This window comes from Ips typographus, linkage group LG13 (genome assembly GCF_016097725.1).
Source record: "Ips typographus isolate SLU linkage group LG13, UJ_Ityp_2.0, whole genome shotgun sequence".
Taxonomy (NCBI): domain Eukaryota; kingdom Metazoa; phylum Arthropoda; class Insecta; order Coleoptera; family Curculionidae; genus Ips; species Ips typographus.
The window spans coordinates 7,155,142-7,171,821 of NC_138434.1; the positions used below are offsets into that span (position 1 = coordinate 7,155,142).

General features: G+C 31.8%; 1 protein-coding gene across 1 annotated transcript; it reads left to right on the top strand.

Annotated features, from left to right (window-relative positions):
• Nucleotides 1-14,714: 14,714 nt before the first annotated feature.
• Nucleotides 14,715-16,341, top strand: LOC145737237 (uncharacterized). Its single transcript, XM_081991851.1, has 3 exons — nt 14,715-15,503; nt 15,608-15,821; nt 15,879-16,341. Exons 1-3 carry the CDS (start codon nt 15,012-15,014, stop codon nt 16,322-16,324), a joined length of 1,152 nt encoding a protein of 383 aa, XP_081847977.1. The 5' UTR covers nt 14,715-15,011; the 3' UTR covers nt 16,325-16,341.
• The last annotated feature ends 339 nt before the right edge of the window (nt 16,342-16,680 follow it).

Sequence of the window (16,680 nt, forward strand, 5' to 3'; positions counted from 1 at the left end):
TCAGGTAAAAGAAAATGGCGCATAGTCATCGATTACAGGAAATTAAACGAGAAAACTATTGATGACAAATTTCCATTGCCAAATATCTCTGACATACTTGACAAGTTAGGAAAAGCACAATACTTTTCGACACTCGATTTAGCCAATGGTTTTCACCAAATCGAACTACACCCACCTGACATCCCTAAGACAGCCTTTTCAACAGACACGGGACACTACGAATTTAAACGTATGCCCTTTGGCTTGAAAAATGCTCCATCTACGTTTCAAAGAGTCATGAATAATGTACTTAGAGGTCTACAAAATGAAACTTGCTTGGTTTATCTTGATGATATAATCATCTTTAGCGTTTCTTTACAAGAACATATAGAACGACTAAGAGAAGTTTTCACACGTTTACGCCAATCAAATTTTAAAGTCCAACTAGATAAGTCCGAATTTTTACATAAAGAAGTCGCATATCTAGGACACAAAATTACTAACAACGGAGTTAAACCTAATCCAGACAAAGTCGACGCTGTAAGAAACTTTCCAATACCTAAGACACAAAAAGAAATAAAATCTTTTCTAGGTTTGGCTGGCTATTATAGACGTTTTATTAAAGATTTTGCGAAGATCAGCAAACCATTAACCGCATGTTTAAAGAAAGGTTGTAAAGTAATTCATTCTGATCCTTTCATTAAATCATTTGAACATCTCAAAAATTTACTTATAAATATATTAAAATATCCAGATTTTTCGCAACCCTTCGTTCTCACAACGGACGCTTCTAATGTTGCATTGGGCGCAGTTCTATCTCAAGGAAACCCACCTAATGATTTACCAGTAGCATTCGCCTCTAGAACTCTTAACGAAACTGAACAAAAATATTCAACCATAGAAAAAGAACTTTTGGGAATTGTCTGGGCTTGTAAGTATTTTCGCCCCTACCTTTACGGACAAAAATTCAAGATATATACGGATCATAGACCACTCGTATGGCTATTCAACTTGAAGGAACCTAATTCAAAATTAGTAAGATGGCGACTTCGATTAGAAGAATACGATTACGAGATAATCCATAAAAAAGGAAGTCTAAATAGTAATGCAGACGCACTTTCTAGAATTACGATTCCAAACAATGCAATTGAAACCGAATCGTTAATAAATAGCCCAGGAAATATTGATAATGATATCAATGATTTTCTAAACAGCGCTTTTGATCCAAATTTAATAACAAATGAATTAGTATCTGAGACAATTGAAAATATCGAAAATAAAGTGCAACCTAAAGTTAATGTTATTTCCGATATTCAATTAAATCCCCCTACGGAAAGTTCTAATCTAAGTGAAACAGCACATAGTGTCAATGACATCGATAATTTCACTAATATGACTGTACTAGATGAAATAATAAATAATAAGTTACATCAAATAATTGTAAAACAATCTCCATACGACACTTATAAAAAAATCGAAACGGAAAATTTTGATGGAAATCGTATTATTAACGCAACATTACCAACAAATTTGGAAATTATCAAAAATTTCTTAAAAGAATATCTAGTTGCTAAAAATACTTATATCTATTTTCATTCCAAAAATCTTCGTGTTTACTTTCAAAGATGCATGAGTAACTATTTTAGAAATTTGAAACTTATTGAATGTTCCAAATTAGTCAATAATGTTCAGCCTGACGAAAGGGAACTCATGATTAAATATCGACATGAAAGTAAAACAAATCATAGAGGAATTGAGGAGACATTAAAGTTTTTAAAAGCAAACTATTATTGAAAGTCATTAAAAACCGATGTTACCAATTACATCAATAACTGTCCAATATGTCAACGCGCAAAGTATGATAGGAAACCTCCAAATCAACCTTTGATATTAACCCAAACTCCAAAGAAACCTTTTGAAATAATTCACATTGATACTTTTCTAATTGGAAAACAAAAATTTCTCACAATCATTGACAAATTTTCCAAACTTGCACAAGCGTTACCTTATGATGGAAATGCAGTATCATGTGCGGACAAATTAATCCAATTTTTTCAATTCTTTGGAATCCCTCAACAAATTATATCAGATAACGGATCTGAATTTCAGAATGAAGTGGTGAAAGGACTACTAGAAGCTCACAACATCCAAATCCATTTTACAACCCCTTATCATCATGAGTCAAATTCTCCAATTGAAAGATTGCATTCGACTTTAATTGAGCACATTCGAATCTTAAAGGAAACTGATCCCAACTCTGACGTAACAAAGTTAATGCCATACGCTGTAATTGCTTACAACAGCACAATCCACAGCAAAACACAGTTCACACCATTTGAACTTGTCCTAGGTCATACTGACTCTAGAGATCCCATGAACTTAATACCATCCCACGTTTATACGGATTATATTAATAACCATAAAAATAATACGCAAATCTTGTACGAAACTGTCGCTGAAAAATCAAGACAAGTAAAAGAGAAAGTAATTGATAAAATTAATGAAAAACGATCTAATCGAGATTTAAATATAGGTTGCCAAATTTATAAAAAATCAAACACTAGATCAAGTAAAATTAAAAATAAATTTTTGGGTCCATTCATTCTTAAAGAAATTCTTCCAAATAATAAAATAAGAATTGAAAATCCAAAAACAAAGAAACAGGAAACAATTCACATAAATGAAACAAAAATTAAAAATATTGTTTCAGATGGAGTTGGACCTTCGGGACAAATGTAAAAATTCACGATCTAAACAATCAACCCGGAATATTACCATTCAAACTGGGAACCGCAAAGATAATAAATGACAACTGGTCTTTTGTACAAACTATCAATTTAGAACCGATAATAAACCAGTTTCAATCAATTAAGACCAAAAGTAACACTTTGACAAAACATTTAAGAGCAAATGACACACTTGACAAAGAATACACCAATTCACTAACATCCATACACACACTAGAAACACGAATTGAAGAACAAATAAGTCAAATTTTGCCCATGTATAACATGAAAAGAAGTAAACGAGGCCTGTTAAATCCTCTTGGATCATTTATAAAATGTATCACTGGAAACATGGACCAAACTGATGCGGAAAATGTCGATCAGAAAATAAGACTTCTGCAAGATAACCAAAACCGATTAAAATCAGACGCAATTAATCAAATTACGTTAATGGAATCGACCATTGATAAATTTCAAGGCTTAATATCTAATATTACGCATAATGAAATAATTTTAAGATCACGAATAATACAAATCGAGCAAAGCATTAAAGAAGCAAAACTTCTCGGTGACAATCTGAGATACTACTTTACGACTTTTACATTAATCAATCAAATATCATCAATTTATCAATCAATTTATGATATTCTTAATAAAGTAGAAATTGCAATAACTTTTGCTAAACTAAATATAATGCATAATTCGATGGTGGATCCTAAAGCGTTCTTAAAAGAGGTTCAGTCAATCGAAAATCTTGTAACTGACAAAAAATTACCAGTTTCCGCCAATATAGAAAATATTCTATTAATCGAGAAACTAGTAAAGATTAAAGGCTATCAAAAGAATACCAATTTGACTTTTATAATTGAGCTTCCACTTGTTGAACTGGATGTATACCAATACTTCAGCGTGCATCCTGTTCCTGTGCCTAATGGTCAAGAATTCATTGTCAACATTCCACATAAACCGTATTTAGCTCTCAACGACCAGAGATACGTTTACTTGGAAGAGAAATGCGAAGAAATGATTGACAACAATTACTTGTGTCAGAACACCCATATGAATGCATTAGATAACTTTCCACCTTGTGAAGTTCAACTAATCAGCCACAGCCAGAATGTTACCTCCTGTCATCCATTCCAGTTGAAGTTATCAACGCCTCAGGTTACCAAAGTTATCGATGGAAAATGGATCGTAACCATACCAAAACGACTTGTTAGTACCGCTGACTGTAATCATGACAAAACAACAATTCCATTATTTGGATCTTATTTAATCGAAGTACCTATCGATTGTAAATTACAAATACAATCGATTATATTGGAAAGTCACAAACCTAGCCAGTTAACATTCAATCAAGTTACACTGCCAAAACTTGAACTGTCTTTGATTACCAATAATCAATCAATGTACGAGCCACCGTCACTGGATCTTGACATAATCAATCTCAAAACTACCAATGAGTTAAAGGCAAATATTCAACTTCAGAAGAAAACGCTTCAAGAAGCTACAACCAGTGTTTATGTGAATCGGGTTAGTTTGTGGACAATCGCGTTATATGTTCGCGAGCCTAATAGTGTACTTCATTTACAAAAAAGTTGTAAAAAAGTGTAAAAAAGTGCCGGAAAATGTAAATCCCGAAAATGACATTTTTTGAAAAAGTGAAACCACATTTTTATGTTATGTGCTTTCATCTTAGAGGGGAGGAGTTACATTCCCACGATAATGTTAATTCTGCTTAGCTAGTTAAGTTCCCATGCTATTCGCCTATTTTATATTCCCATGCAAGCTCAGCAAATGCAAATGTATTAAATATAGGTTAAGCATGATTGTAGTTAGTTCTTTAGTACCATCCTTTGTATTCGCTTCTTGGCAAAATAAATTTTTTAAAAACCTAAATTTCATTTTTGAAATTCTAACTCTACACACCTTTTTGTTGAATCTGAGTTAGTACTTTTTCTGATATACAATACTCACTACGAAATATATTAGACGTATTCAAACCAGCAAGAGGGTGGTTTCATTTTGTGCGTTGTTCGCTGTATGTTTTCTTTAAACCCAATTTCCAATATCTATCAACTATAGTTTCTGAGATAGCAATGCTAATGCATCGAATTTGTAACACCCTGTAGAAATAAACTGGCATTATTTTTCGATGTAGAATAGATTTTTAAATAATTTTTTGCAATCATTAAAAAACACCCTGTATAATACATATTAATTCAATGTTGAGCAATTCGGTTTACTAAAGTGTATAATGATGATTATTGTGTTAAATGTAAAACAATAATGAAAACAGCAATGCTGTAAAAATTTTAATGTTAAGGTGAATTTATGCAGGACATTAAAATAGAATTAAGCTAAACTAATTTAGTACTAAGAAACATCAACATGTGTAATTGCAACATGCATTTATGCAACTGAATTTTCTATTAAGTTTAGTTAAGTTAAATTAAGAAGTTGATCAACTTTTAACTTTCTTAACTTAATAATATTCTTTATTATTATTATTTGCTTATAGCACATAGCCTGAATAGGATTTGGACAAATGACAAATGTCAATTACATCTTATCTTATTAATGTTTTCTTCCTTTGTCAGATTTTTCCGACAAAGGGCTCTGTGGGCTTAATGCCTGTTTCCCCCACACTTCCAAGACCAATTTAAGTATGTACCGGTTGACCCAAAAGACTGTTTCTCGGCCATATCTCGGGAGCCGTTCGTCGTAAGACTTTGGTGTAAAAAATTATTGGGCCATGAAGAATCGCTGGAAAATATTTTCTAGTTCTAAAAATAACCACCAGAGGGCGTAACTGCCATCTTAAATTTTAAAATCGCATTTTCTCTAAATTTCCCATAATAAACTAAAAAGTTTTTTTCACATTTTGAAAGAGAACCAATTTATCTATAATTTTCGTTAAATAAAATTTTCAGTTATTGCAAAAACAAAGATGGTGTGGGGTGTTCAATTGATTTTGCAATAACCTGCTTTAACTTTTTAACGGTTTGACCGATTTTAACAAATTTCGTATCGTTGAAAAGAGCATCCTTTGGGCAATAAGAATCAACCAAAATATAGTTATTTTAGTTGAACCTTTCTCCGCCAGAGGGCTAGTTTTGACACCATGACCCATATACTAAAAAAAATCAGAACAATCAAATGAAATGATATGTCCAAATATAGATATAGCCAAATACCATCCAAATAGGCCAGGGAAAACCGTTTTTCAAAATCTCGATCCTCAAATATTGGAAAAATTAGATTAATGAATCTTTGAAAGCAAAGGATCGCGTGGTAAATGTTCTAAAACTATTAAATATTTAGCTACAAAATGAATAAGATGTTAAAGAGGCAGTTGTGAGTCTAAATAGAATTTATTTAGGCATTATTTAAAAAATATATATATCATCAGAACATTCATGTTGCTCCAAAGAGACTAAACGCATCCTGAACTTATTAAGTCACTTTAATATTACTCTTGGAATTCTTATTTACTTTTAGTTTAAAAAAGAAGCCTAAAAACCCAAATAAATAACTATATCCAAATTTCACATACTTTGGAATCATTAACAAAGTTTTTTTGTCAAATTTGAGGCCCCAAATCATTTTGCGTAAGATTTTAAACTGTTTTTTTTTTTCGTTTTTTAATAAAACCCATGAGAGGAAAAAGAAAGAGATCTAATGGCGACCCAGGTGTTCAAAATGGCCTCCGTTATTTTGAATGCACATCTGAAGACGCCTCAATTTCAGCTCTTGGGATGTTCAAGATGGCATTTCTAATTCTTGCAATCATATCCTCGCGGGAAGTTGGCCTTGTTGCCAAGACTATATCCTTAATCCTTCCCCAGAGATAAAAAATCGCAAAAAAAAAACAGTTTAAAATTTTACGCAAAATGTTAGATTTGGGGCATCAAATTTGACAAAAAATCTTTGTTAATGGTTCCAAAATATGTATAATTTGGTTATAGTATATTTATTTGGGTTTTTAGGCTTCTTTTCTAAACTAAAGGTAAGTAAGAATTTCAAGAGTAATATTAAAGTGACTTAATAATTTCAGGATGCGTTTAGTCCCTTTGGAGCAACATGAATGTTCTGATGATATACAGGGTGTCTAAAAAGTCTGGAATATTGCAAATATCTCGAAAACTGCTGATTTTATTTTTCTCAAACTTTGCGTCTTGTTAAAGTAAATAACAGGGCATGACGTGAGGGTGAAATGAGGTTCGCAAGTATACAGGGTCAGTCACAAAGTATACCAACTTTCTTAATTCAAATCTAACACACTGTATATTACTTCAGATTTTAAGAGTACTCATAAAAGCCAATTCAACGATCTACAGTATTGCTACTTTATTCTTAGTATTAGTCAATTTTATTTGAGGAAATTATGAAAACACTTAAACGTTAAGTAAATTAATTAAAACTAACCCATTCAAAAAAAAAAAAAAAAAAAATAACACCATTTTAAGTAATAGGAAAATTTGCCAATTAATTTAACATTATATTGACGTTAGCTGTCATTGTTACACCTATCATTGTTATAGGTAGGTACAAAAAAAAAAAAATCGTATATCGTTGAATTGGCCTTTATAAGTACTCTTAAAATCTGAAGTAATATACAGTGTGTTAGGTTTGAATTAAGAAAGTTGGTATACTTTGTGACTGACCCTGTATACTTGCGAACCTCATTTCACCCTCACGTCATGCGCTGTTATTTACTATAACAAGACGCAAATTTTGAGAAAAATAAAATCAGCAGTTTTCGAGATATTTGCAATATTTCAGACTTTTTAGACACCCTGTATATTTTTTTAAACAATGCCTAATTCTATTTAAACTCACAATTGCCTCTTTAACATCTTATTCATTTTGTAGCTAAATATTTAATAGTTTTAGAACATTTACCGCGCGATCCTTGGCCTTCAAAGATCCATTAATCTAATTTTTCCAATATTTGAGGTTAGGATCGAGATTTTGAAAAACGGTTTTCCCTAGCCTATTTGGATGTTATTTGGCTACTTTTTCATAAAGAAAAAGTCATATCATTTCATTTGACTTTTCTGATTTTTTTTTAGTATTTGGGTCATGGTGTCAAAACTAGCCCCCTGGCGGAGAAAGGTTCAACTAAAATAACTATATTTTGGTTGATTCTTATTGCCCAAAGAATGCTCTTTTCGACGATACCAAATTTGTTAAAATCGGTCAACCCGTTAAAAAGTTAAAGCAGGTTATTGCAAAAACAATTGAACACCCCACACCATCTTTGTTTTTGAAATAACTGAACATTTTATTTAACCAAAATTATAGATAAACTGGTTCTCTTTCAAAATGAGAAAAAAACTTTTTAGTTTATTATGAGAAATTTAGAGAAAATGCGATTTTAAAATTTAAATGGCAGTTATGCCGTCTGGTGGTTATTTTTAGATCTTGAAAATATTTTCCAGCGATTCTTCATGGCCGATTTACCCAATAATTTGTTTTACACCAAAGTTATAGAACGAACGGTTCCCGACATATGGTCGAGAAACAGTCTCATTGTGTCACCCGGTACAACTAACTAAGTTCAAGTTTGAATGTGACAGATCCGATGCAAAATAACTATGCAACAACAGTCTAAAGTAAACTAAAGTAAACTTATCTAAGATGTCCTTATAATCTACTTAGCCAAAGTTGGGGAAACTGACATAAGTGAATTGAGCAAATAACAAAACACAAAACAAAAACTGTAATCAAACAATTAAGCACAAGGTAAAATGTGAGTGATTGTGAGAGAGAGAGAGAGAGTGATTGATTGAATTTTGACCACCCCCTTAACTTCTTTAATTTTGATTTTAGCAAAAAACGTTAAATACAAAACTAGTAGATATTTAGGTCTACTTTATTCTTAGATGAACAGTTAATATACAGGGTGTCCCAAATTTGAGTAACAAACGAACTTATGTTTTTTTTTAAATGCAATGACCGACTTTTTAATCGATATTTAAATTCTACGTCAAATTCTAGGCCTTACTGATGTAAAATGTCTGTATCGATATTCAACTGTTTCCGCAGCAGTGTCCTTGATTGATTGAATTCTGACCACCCCCTTAACGTCCTTATTTTTGATTTTAGTAAAAAAACATGTTGTATCAATTTAGATGTAGATATTTAAGTCTACTTTATTCTTAGCAGGGTTTGAAAATATCATGATATTTATATCAGATATATATCCGATATATATCATTTTCAATCTTTATATACTTAGCTATAAAAAATATAAAAAACTAAAAAAATTGTTTTGTTTTATGCTTACTTAAGCTATATTTTGTTTTAACACAAATCCTTTTATAATAACTTATATTATTTCTATACAAAAAAAATAAACTTTTTATTATGCCACTCTGAAAACTATCTATTTCTCGACACACAGTAACAGCTTTACTAATCTCAGACAAATTAGAAAACCAAACTTTGTCATCGTTCAGTAAAGCTTACGTAATATTCTTGATACTTAATATAATAATTTTTTGATGCTTTGAATAACTGAAACCGGTTTTTATTCAATTAATAAAAATATCGAATATATCGGATATATATCAAGCTGTAAATATCAAGATATATATCATGATATTTATCATGATATTTATCACTGGATATACAGTGTGACCCATTTAGAATGGAAACACCCCTATAAAATTTTAGGTTATTAACCGATTTCAATGATTTTTTTTTTTAAATAATTAGGAATGAAATGTCTATTACGGGAGAAAATTTTAAATATTTATTTCAGTTTTCAGGTCATATTACGATACTTTTTCTTGATAGAAAATGGAGAATTTTTATTAGCGATTTTTTTATTGAAAAAATTACTACGCCACTGGATCTATAGTGTTTTCAAATAGCTGTGACCAAAATTTCATAAAAATCCATTCATTAATAACAAAGTTATGACAAATTAAAATTCAAAAATCCTCTAAGCTAACGGTCACAAAAGAACACCCTGCATCAACTGTTGCCATAGAAATGGTGTTATTATTTACTTGTTTATTATTAATTATTAATTGATTAATTTAATAAAAAAAAATAAAAAAAAAAAAAAAAATTAATTAAAAAAAAAATTTAAAAAAAAAATAAAATTAAAAATTATTTTTTTAATTTTGGTCACAGCTATTTGAAAGCACTATAGATCCAGTATCCGTAGTAATTTTTTCAATAAAAAAATCGCTAATAAAAATTCTCCATTTTCTATCAAAAAAAAGTATCGTAATATGACCTGAAAACTGAAATAAATATTTAAAATTTTCTCCCGTAATAGACATTTCATTCCTAATTATTTCAAAAAAAAAATCATTGAAATCGGTTAATAACCTAAAATGTTATAGGGGTGTTTCCATTCTAAATGGGTCACACTGTATATCCTCTGAACCCTGATTCTTAGATAAACAGTTATTATACAGGGTGTCCCAAATTTGAGTAACTAAATAAACCCTTGATCACATAGTCGAGGCAACATTGTTAAAGTAACAGATGCTGCTTCGGAAACAGTTGAATATCGATACAACCATTTTACATCAGTTAGGCCTAGAATTTGACGTAAACTTCAAATATCAGATAAAAAGTTGGTCATTGTATTTAAAAAAAACATAAGTTTGGTTTGTTACTCAAATTTGGGACACCCTGTATAATAACTGGTTCTCTAAGAATAAAGTAGACCTAAAGTCTAATCTACTAGTTTTGTATTTAATGTTTTTTGCTGAAATCAAAAATAAGGAAGTTAAGGAGGAGGTCAAAATTGAATCAATCAAGGATGCTGCTGTGGAAACAGTTGAATATCAATACAGACATTCTACATCCATTAGGCCTAGAATTTGACGTAGAATTCAAATAGCGTAGAAAAAGTTGGTCACTGTATTTAAAATAACATAAGTTTGGTTTGTTACTCAAATTTGGGACACCCTGTATAATACCTGTTTATCTAAGGGTAAATTAGACCTAAATAACTACTAGTTTTGCATTTAATGTTTTTTGCTAAAATCAAAATTATGGAAGTTAAGGGGGTGGTCAAAATTCAATCAATCACCTTGTACCTATCAATCAACTCCCAAATGATATGATTACAAGCTAATATAAAGCTCATTAAACAAAAAATTATGATTCAAAAATGATTTGAATTATAAAATCAATTTAGCTAAACAAAATGCCTGGAAAACTATTTCCGAGATCTTAGGACACGACAGTAAGAAGGACTACTTTGTTAGAAATTTTTCTATAATTAAAAGAATATGAAGCAATTTATTTTAATAATTTAAGTACAAAAAACACAATTTGACAACGCCCAAAAACAAAATAACTTGGTGAGGCACATGCATATTTTTTTCTTACCTATTAATTTGCTGCTGAAAATTGAATGTAACTACAAACACTTTAATTTAGTTTAATTCTAACTTGCTTTAATTTAACGTCTGCATAAATCCACCTTTAATTTCAGTAAAATCAGTTAACTGACCTTAAAACTTACTCTTTTATCCACCATTGGAATGTAGATAGTGCACATGATTTGGCTCTTCAACTTTATGGATATGTTGCACTTCTTAGGGGGTAATATGGGCCTCAATTAGGAAAATTTCTTCAGAGAAATTGTGCTTTCTCATCCACATGAAAAATGGGGAAGTATTCAGCATATACGGGATAAGATTCTGTAAGATTTGTTAAATTTGTAGTAATGCAGCCATGTGGGTTACACAGGTTATGTATCAATTTGCCACTGTAATCAGTGTTATCTTACCTGGGCAAGCAGCCGTTGTATCCATTATGTTTATGCATATCAAAAACTCTACATTTCCTTGATTTTAGTGTATAATCTTCGTTAATTATTAGATAATTGTAATATAAATTAAAAAAACTACAATTATTTTAAGCTGCATGCTGCATGCATGGCAATTTTTTTGACAACACGACAAAAAGCTAGCAATGCATAGTGACAAGCTGACAGCTACAAGTCGGAAGTTTAAGGCGTATTTTGACGGCAGTACTAACCTGAGTTTTAAGTTGTAGTAGCATAGGGCGTCTTTTTTCATCAGAATGAGTTAAAATGAGACAGGAATTGTAAACACTCCAGTAAACACTGACGCCAAGCCAAAACACGCCTTTAGTTGACATCGCAAAACAACAGAAATGACAGATCGAAGATATTCAGCCGAGTTTGGGATAAAGCGATACGCTGCATGACGTCACAGTGGGTGCTCGGGTGTACAATATGCAATTAAAACCCAGGTGGAAGGTATCCACCTTGGACAACAGCCGTTGTTCATGGTTTGGGTCTTGTTAACTTTAGGTATCCACGAATTTCGAGTTGACGAAAAGCTCCTTGATGTTTGTGTTAAAGAACAACTTCTTAAATTTTGTACTGAAAATTCGATAATAGTTCCTTGTCAATCGGGTTTTCGCGAGAATCACTCATGTGAAACTGTGGTTGTTGATATATGTGATAATTTTCTGAAAGCTCTTGACTGTGATAATTTTGTATTGGCGGTTTTTTTAGATTTTAAGAGAGCGTTTGAAACTATTGATAGAAACATTTTAATTAAAAAATTAGAACATCTAGGAATTAGGGATGATGTTTTAAAGTGGTTTGAATCGTATTTGTCAAATAGAGTCCAACGTGTTAAGTTTAAAAATTATATGTCTAACGTTATTGATGTAATGTTTGGTGTCCCGCAGGGCACAGTTTTGGGTCCATTACTATTTTTGTTATATATTAATGATATGGTCTACGCGCTTAAAAGATGTAAAATAGTTTTATTTGCAGACGACACCATGATTTATATAATAGGGAAAAATCTCCGTGAAATGTCAATTATTATAAACAATGAACTAAATGAACTATTCAAGTGGCTCTGTAATAATAAACTAAGCTTAAATACAAATAAGTCAAAATTCTGTGTATTTAGCAAAAAATCGAAAATGAACCAGGAAGACATTCACAATGTAAAAATAACTGTAAACGGGGAAAATATTCTTTATGAAAAAGATATTAAATATCTGGGTGTAATTTTGGATGCCAACTTAAATTTCCATTCTCATGTCGATTATATAATGAGAAAATTCGCAAAAAAAGTTGGATTCTTAACAAGGATTGGGAAAAATTTGTCAATGAGTACAAAATTAATGTTGTATAATGCCATTGCGGTTCCACATTTGCAATTCTGCTCAACATTGCTGTTCAATTTACCCCAATACAAGATAAATCAATTGGAAATAATCCAAAACAGAGCAATGAGACTGATTTTAAAATGTAATCATTATACTCCTGTGAAGTCTATGTTGAGTGTCCTAAATATGCTGTCTGTCAACCAAAGAATTATGTTTAGTGTTTATTTGTTTGTTTTTAAATTAAAGAAACGTTTTTTACCTGACTATATCTGCGATAAGTTAACAGTTTTTGAAGATGTACACAATTATGGTACAAGAAATCGTACAGATTTTATACTGACAAACAGATGTAACACGAATCAGTTGCTCAACTCTGTGCTGTATAAAGGCTTAATAGAATTTAATAAACTACCTGTGATTATTAAAACCTGCGATAATTTGACACAGTTCAGGAGGCTTTTAAAAAAATTTATTATAGATAAGTTGTAGGATTTGTTCATTTTATTTAAGACTCAAAACTTTTAGTTTATTCTTATAGTTAAGTGACCTTTTTGTAACATGTATCTTTTGTAGCATTGATGCTAAATAAATACTTACTTGTTTTTTTTTTAACAGAGTAGAGAGTAGAGTAGATTATGGCTTATACAGGGTTTTTCAATGAAAAGTAGCCACCCTGAATATCTTCCAAAATAATTTCTCTGTTAAAAAATGCTAAGACACGTCAACAAAGATTGCGAGGGGGCAATCTGGCCTGGATCGAGGACTACCTTAAAAACCGATATCATAGGACTCAATTGGGTGACAATATTTGTTCTAGTAGGGTAGTTAGTAAGTATGGTGTTCCATAGGGGAGTATACTGGGGCCCTTGTTATTTGTAATATATGTAAATGATGTATATAGAATATTTAATAATGCGGTTATTAACCTTTTTGCGCATGACACGCTAATTTGTATATCAGGAAAGAATTACCAAGATATCACAAATACTATGAATCTGGAGCTACAAGCTCTCTGCGAATGGTTGTGCCAAAATAGATTGAAATTAAATACTACAAAAACCAAATGTATGATTGTTGGCTCAAAACGTAATTGCAAATCATATAGGGACCTAGATTTAATATTGCATATGGAGAACGATCAAATCGAATTTGTGACTGAAATTAAGTATTTTGGTGTTCTATTGGACCCCCAGCTCTGTTTCTCAAATCATATTGATTATATTTGTAGAAAGCTCGGTAAAAAACTAGGGTTTTTTAGACGTATTTCTGCTTCTCTCTCGGGTTGGACAAAACTGGTGGTGTACAATACTATTATTTTGCCACATTTTGATTATTGCTCTTCTTTATTGATTGCGTGTACTCAGGGGGACATTATGAGACTACAACTGCAACAGAATAAGGCGATGAGAATTATACTGGGTTGTAATAGATATACTCCTATTCAAAACATGTTGACTACATTAAATTGGCTTAACGTACGGCAACGTATTGAAAGAGCTAATCTTGTAATAGTTTTCAAAATAGAGCGTGGACTGATGCCTCAGTACTTGGGAAAGTTTCTGGAGAATAGATCAGAATTTTATAATTACAATATAAGATCAGGGATGAATTACAATATTGAAACTGTGCGAACAACCTTGCTGCAGAAATCACTGTTCTGTGAGGGCCTGCAACTGTTCAACTCACTACCAAATGTTGTTAAAATGTCAAATAATTTCTGTGAGTTTAAATCTCGATTAGATAATTATTTAATTAGTAAAGCACAAAATTAATATATTGTTAGATAACTTCGTGATAATTTATGTGTAATCTAGTATGTATTTAATGTATAGTGTAATATGTAATATGCTGTTTGCCTGTAATAGCCCGGTGCTAAAATAGTTATTTACATTACTAGTGGGGTATGAGCATTTTTATAGTCACGAGTGGGAGTGTTGCCACGACGAGGTCGTAGACCGAGTTGTGGTGATCACACGAGTACGTTAATTTGCCATACCCCACGGGTGATGTACAACATTTTATCTACGACCATCAGAAGCAGCGTAAAGTAAGAAAAAAATTCATATTTTGTGCAATGTGAACTATTTAGGAACGTCTCGTATATGCTTGCTACGGGTAGTTATTTGTTACCCTTAAATCTTGTCATCTACGCTGTACTGTTTTGGTGTTGTTGCTATGGTGGCCATTTGTTTCCACATATCACTTAAGCGACAATTTAATAGTGTCAGTCACAAATTTTTAAAAGTGCATTTCGTTATGAACATGTCTGAAGAACTTCCGTCAGATATTGAAGAAGCTGCCGCAAACGTGGTATCTGGCTTGTTGCCTGCCAAGTCAAAGGAGAAATATGAAAAAATGTATCAACGTTTTCTCACCTGGTGCGAGACCAAGAACATAAAGAGTCCCTTTCAAGAAAAAGTGTTACTCGTGTACTTTGAAACCTTGGCAGCAACCTATAGTTCATCCAGCCTTTGGTCATTTTACTCGATGCTTCGAGCTACTATTTCTACAAAAAACAACGTAGACATCAGCAAATATACTCAGCTACAAGCATTTCTTAAAAGAAAGTCCGAGGGTTATGTACCAAAAAAATCAAGAACCTTCAGTCGAGAAGAAATAGAAAGGTTTTTAAAGGAAGCTGACGATAAGACTTTTTTGCTTACCAAGGTAAGGTGTTTTTGTTTAACCTCCTATTACAAAAATCTGCTGAGATATTGATCTTATTGCTTTACCTGGTGTTTTATTCTTATTTTTAATACATGTTTTAATAGGTAGTATTAATTATTGGAATTGCTGGGGCTTGTCGAAAACAGGAAATGACAGATTTATTATATGGAGACGTTATTGATGAAGGCAGTGTTTTTCACATAAAAATTCCAAATACAAAAACAAAAATTGCCAGAGAATTTTATATCACTGCTGGAAGCATGGAAACTGTCAACATGACTGATATTGTACGACGGTACATATCTTTACGTCCTTCAGGTTTGTTACATTTTTTGGAAATGCGATTTCAAAAAATATACGCAACATTTTGTATAGGTCTTCAGAGCGGACGCTTTTTTGTCGGCTTTAGACAAGGAGTGTGCATAAGGCAGCCTGTTGGTATCAATACTCTTGCAAGTATGCCCAAAAAAATCGCATCCTTTTTGAATTTGCCTCACGTGAATGAATACACTGGACATTGTTTCCGGCGTTCTTCTACATCCTTGTTGGCTGATTCAGGAGTAGACCGTCTAACTGTCAAGCGCCATGGAGGATGGAAAAGTAATTCTGTTGCCGAAGGATACATTGACACTTCAACGGCAAATAAAAAGACAACCGCTAAGAAAATACTGGGTGAAAAAGTTCCTACGCAGAAGACAAATGTAAAAGAAGAATTTTCTTCGATTAAATCTGTTTCTTCGTCTTCAAATCATTGTGTAAATTCGATCCAAGAACTTTCTAATTCAGGAATTCATTTCACTTTTAATATTTATAAAAAGTAAAATATAGTTATTATTTAAGATAGGTCTGTTCATGGTTTTATCAAAGTTATGTTTAAATTCAATAAACAATTGCAGCAGAACTTTTCATTTAAAGTTGTTTTATCGCACTAGTGCGATAAAATCGATTATTATCGCACTAGTGCGGTAAAATCGCTCATTACGCAACTCAAAATGAGCTATGTAATGAATGATTACCATGCTAGGAGTAGATAAAATACATTTATTATTATTATTATCTTTTTACGTAGGATTTGAATTTCTGCCATCAGCCCCTTTGCCGCCATAGCCACCCCCACTAAGTTTTCAAATGGCATCATACCCTGTGTGGCACATCGTTGGAAAGGGTATTTCATAAG

Bases quoted from the DNA above. Each gene is read 5' to 3' on its own strand.
- LOC145737237 (XM_081991851.1), top strand. From the start codon at position 15,012: ATGGTGGCCATTTGTTTCCACATATCACTTAAGCGACAATTTAATAGT. The intron at 15,504-15,607 runs GTAAGGTGTTTT...ATGTTTTAATAG, and splicing joins AGACTTTTTTGCTTACCAAG to GTAGTATTAATTATTGGAAT. The intron at 15,822-15,878 runs GTTTGTTACATT...CATTTTGTATAG, and splicing joins CATATCTTTACGTCCTTCAG to GTCTTCAGAGCGGACGCTTT.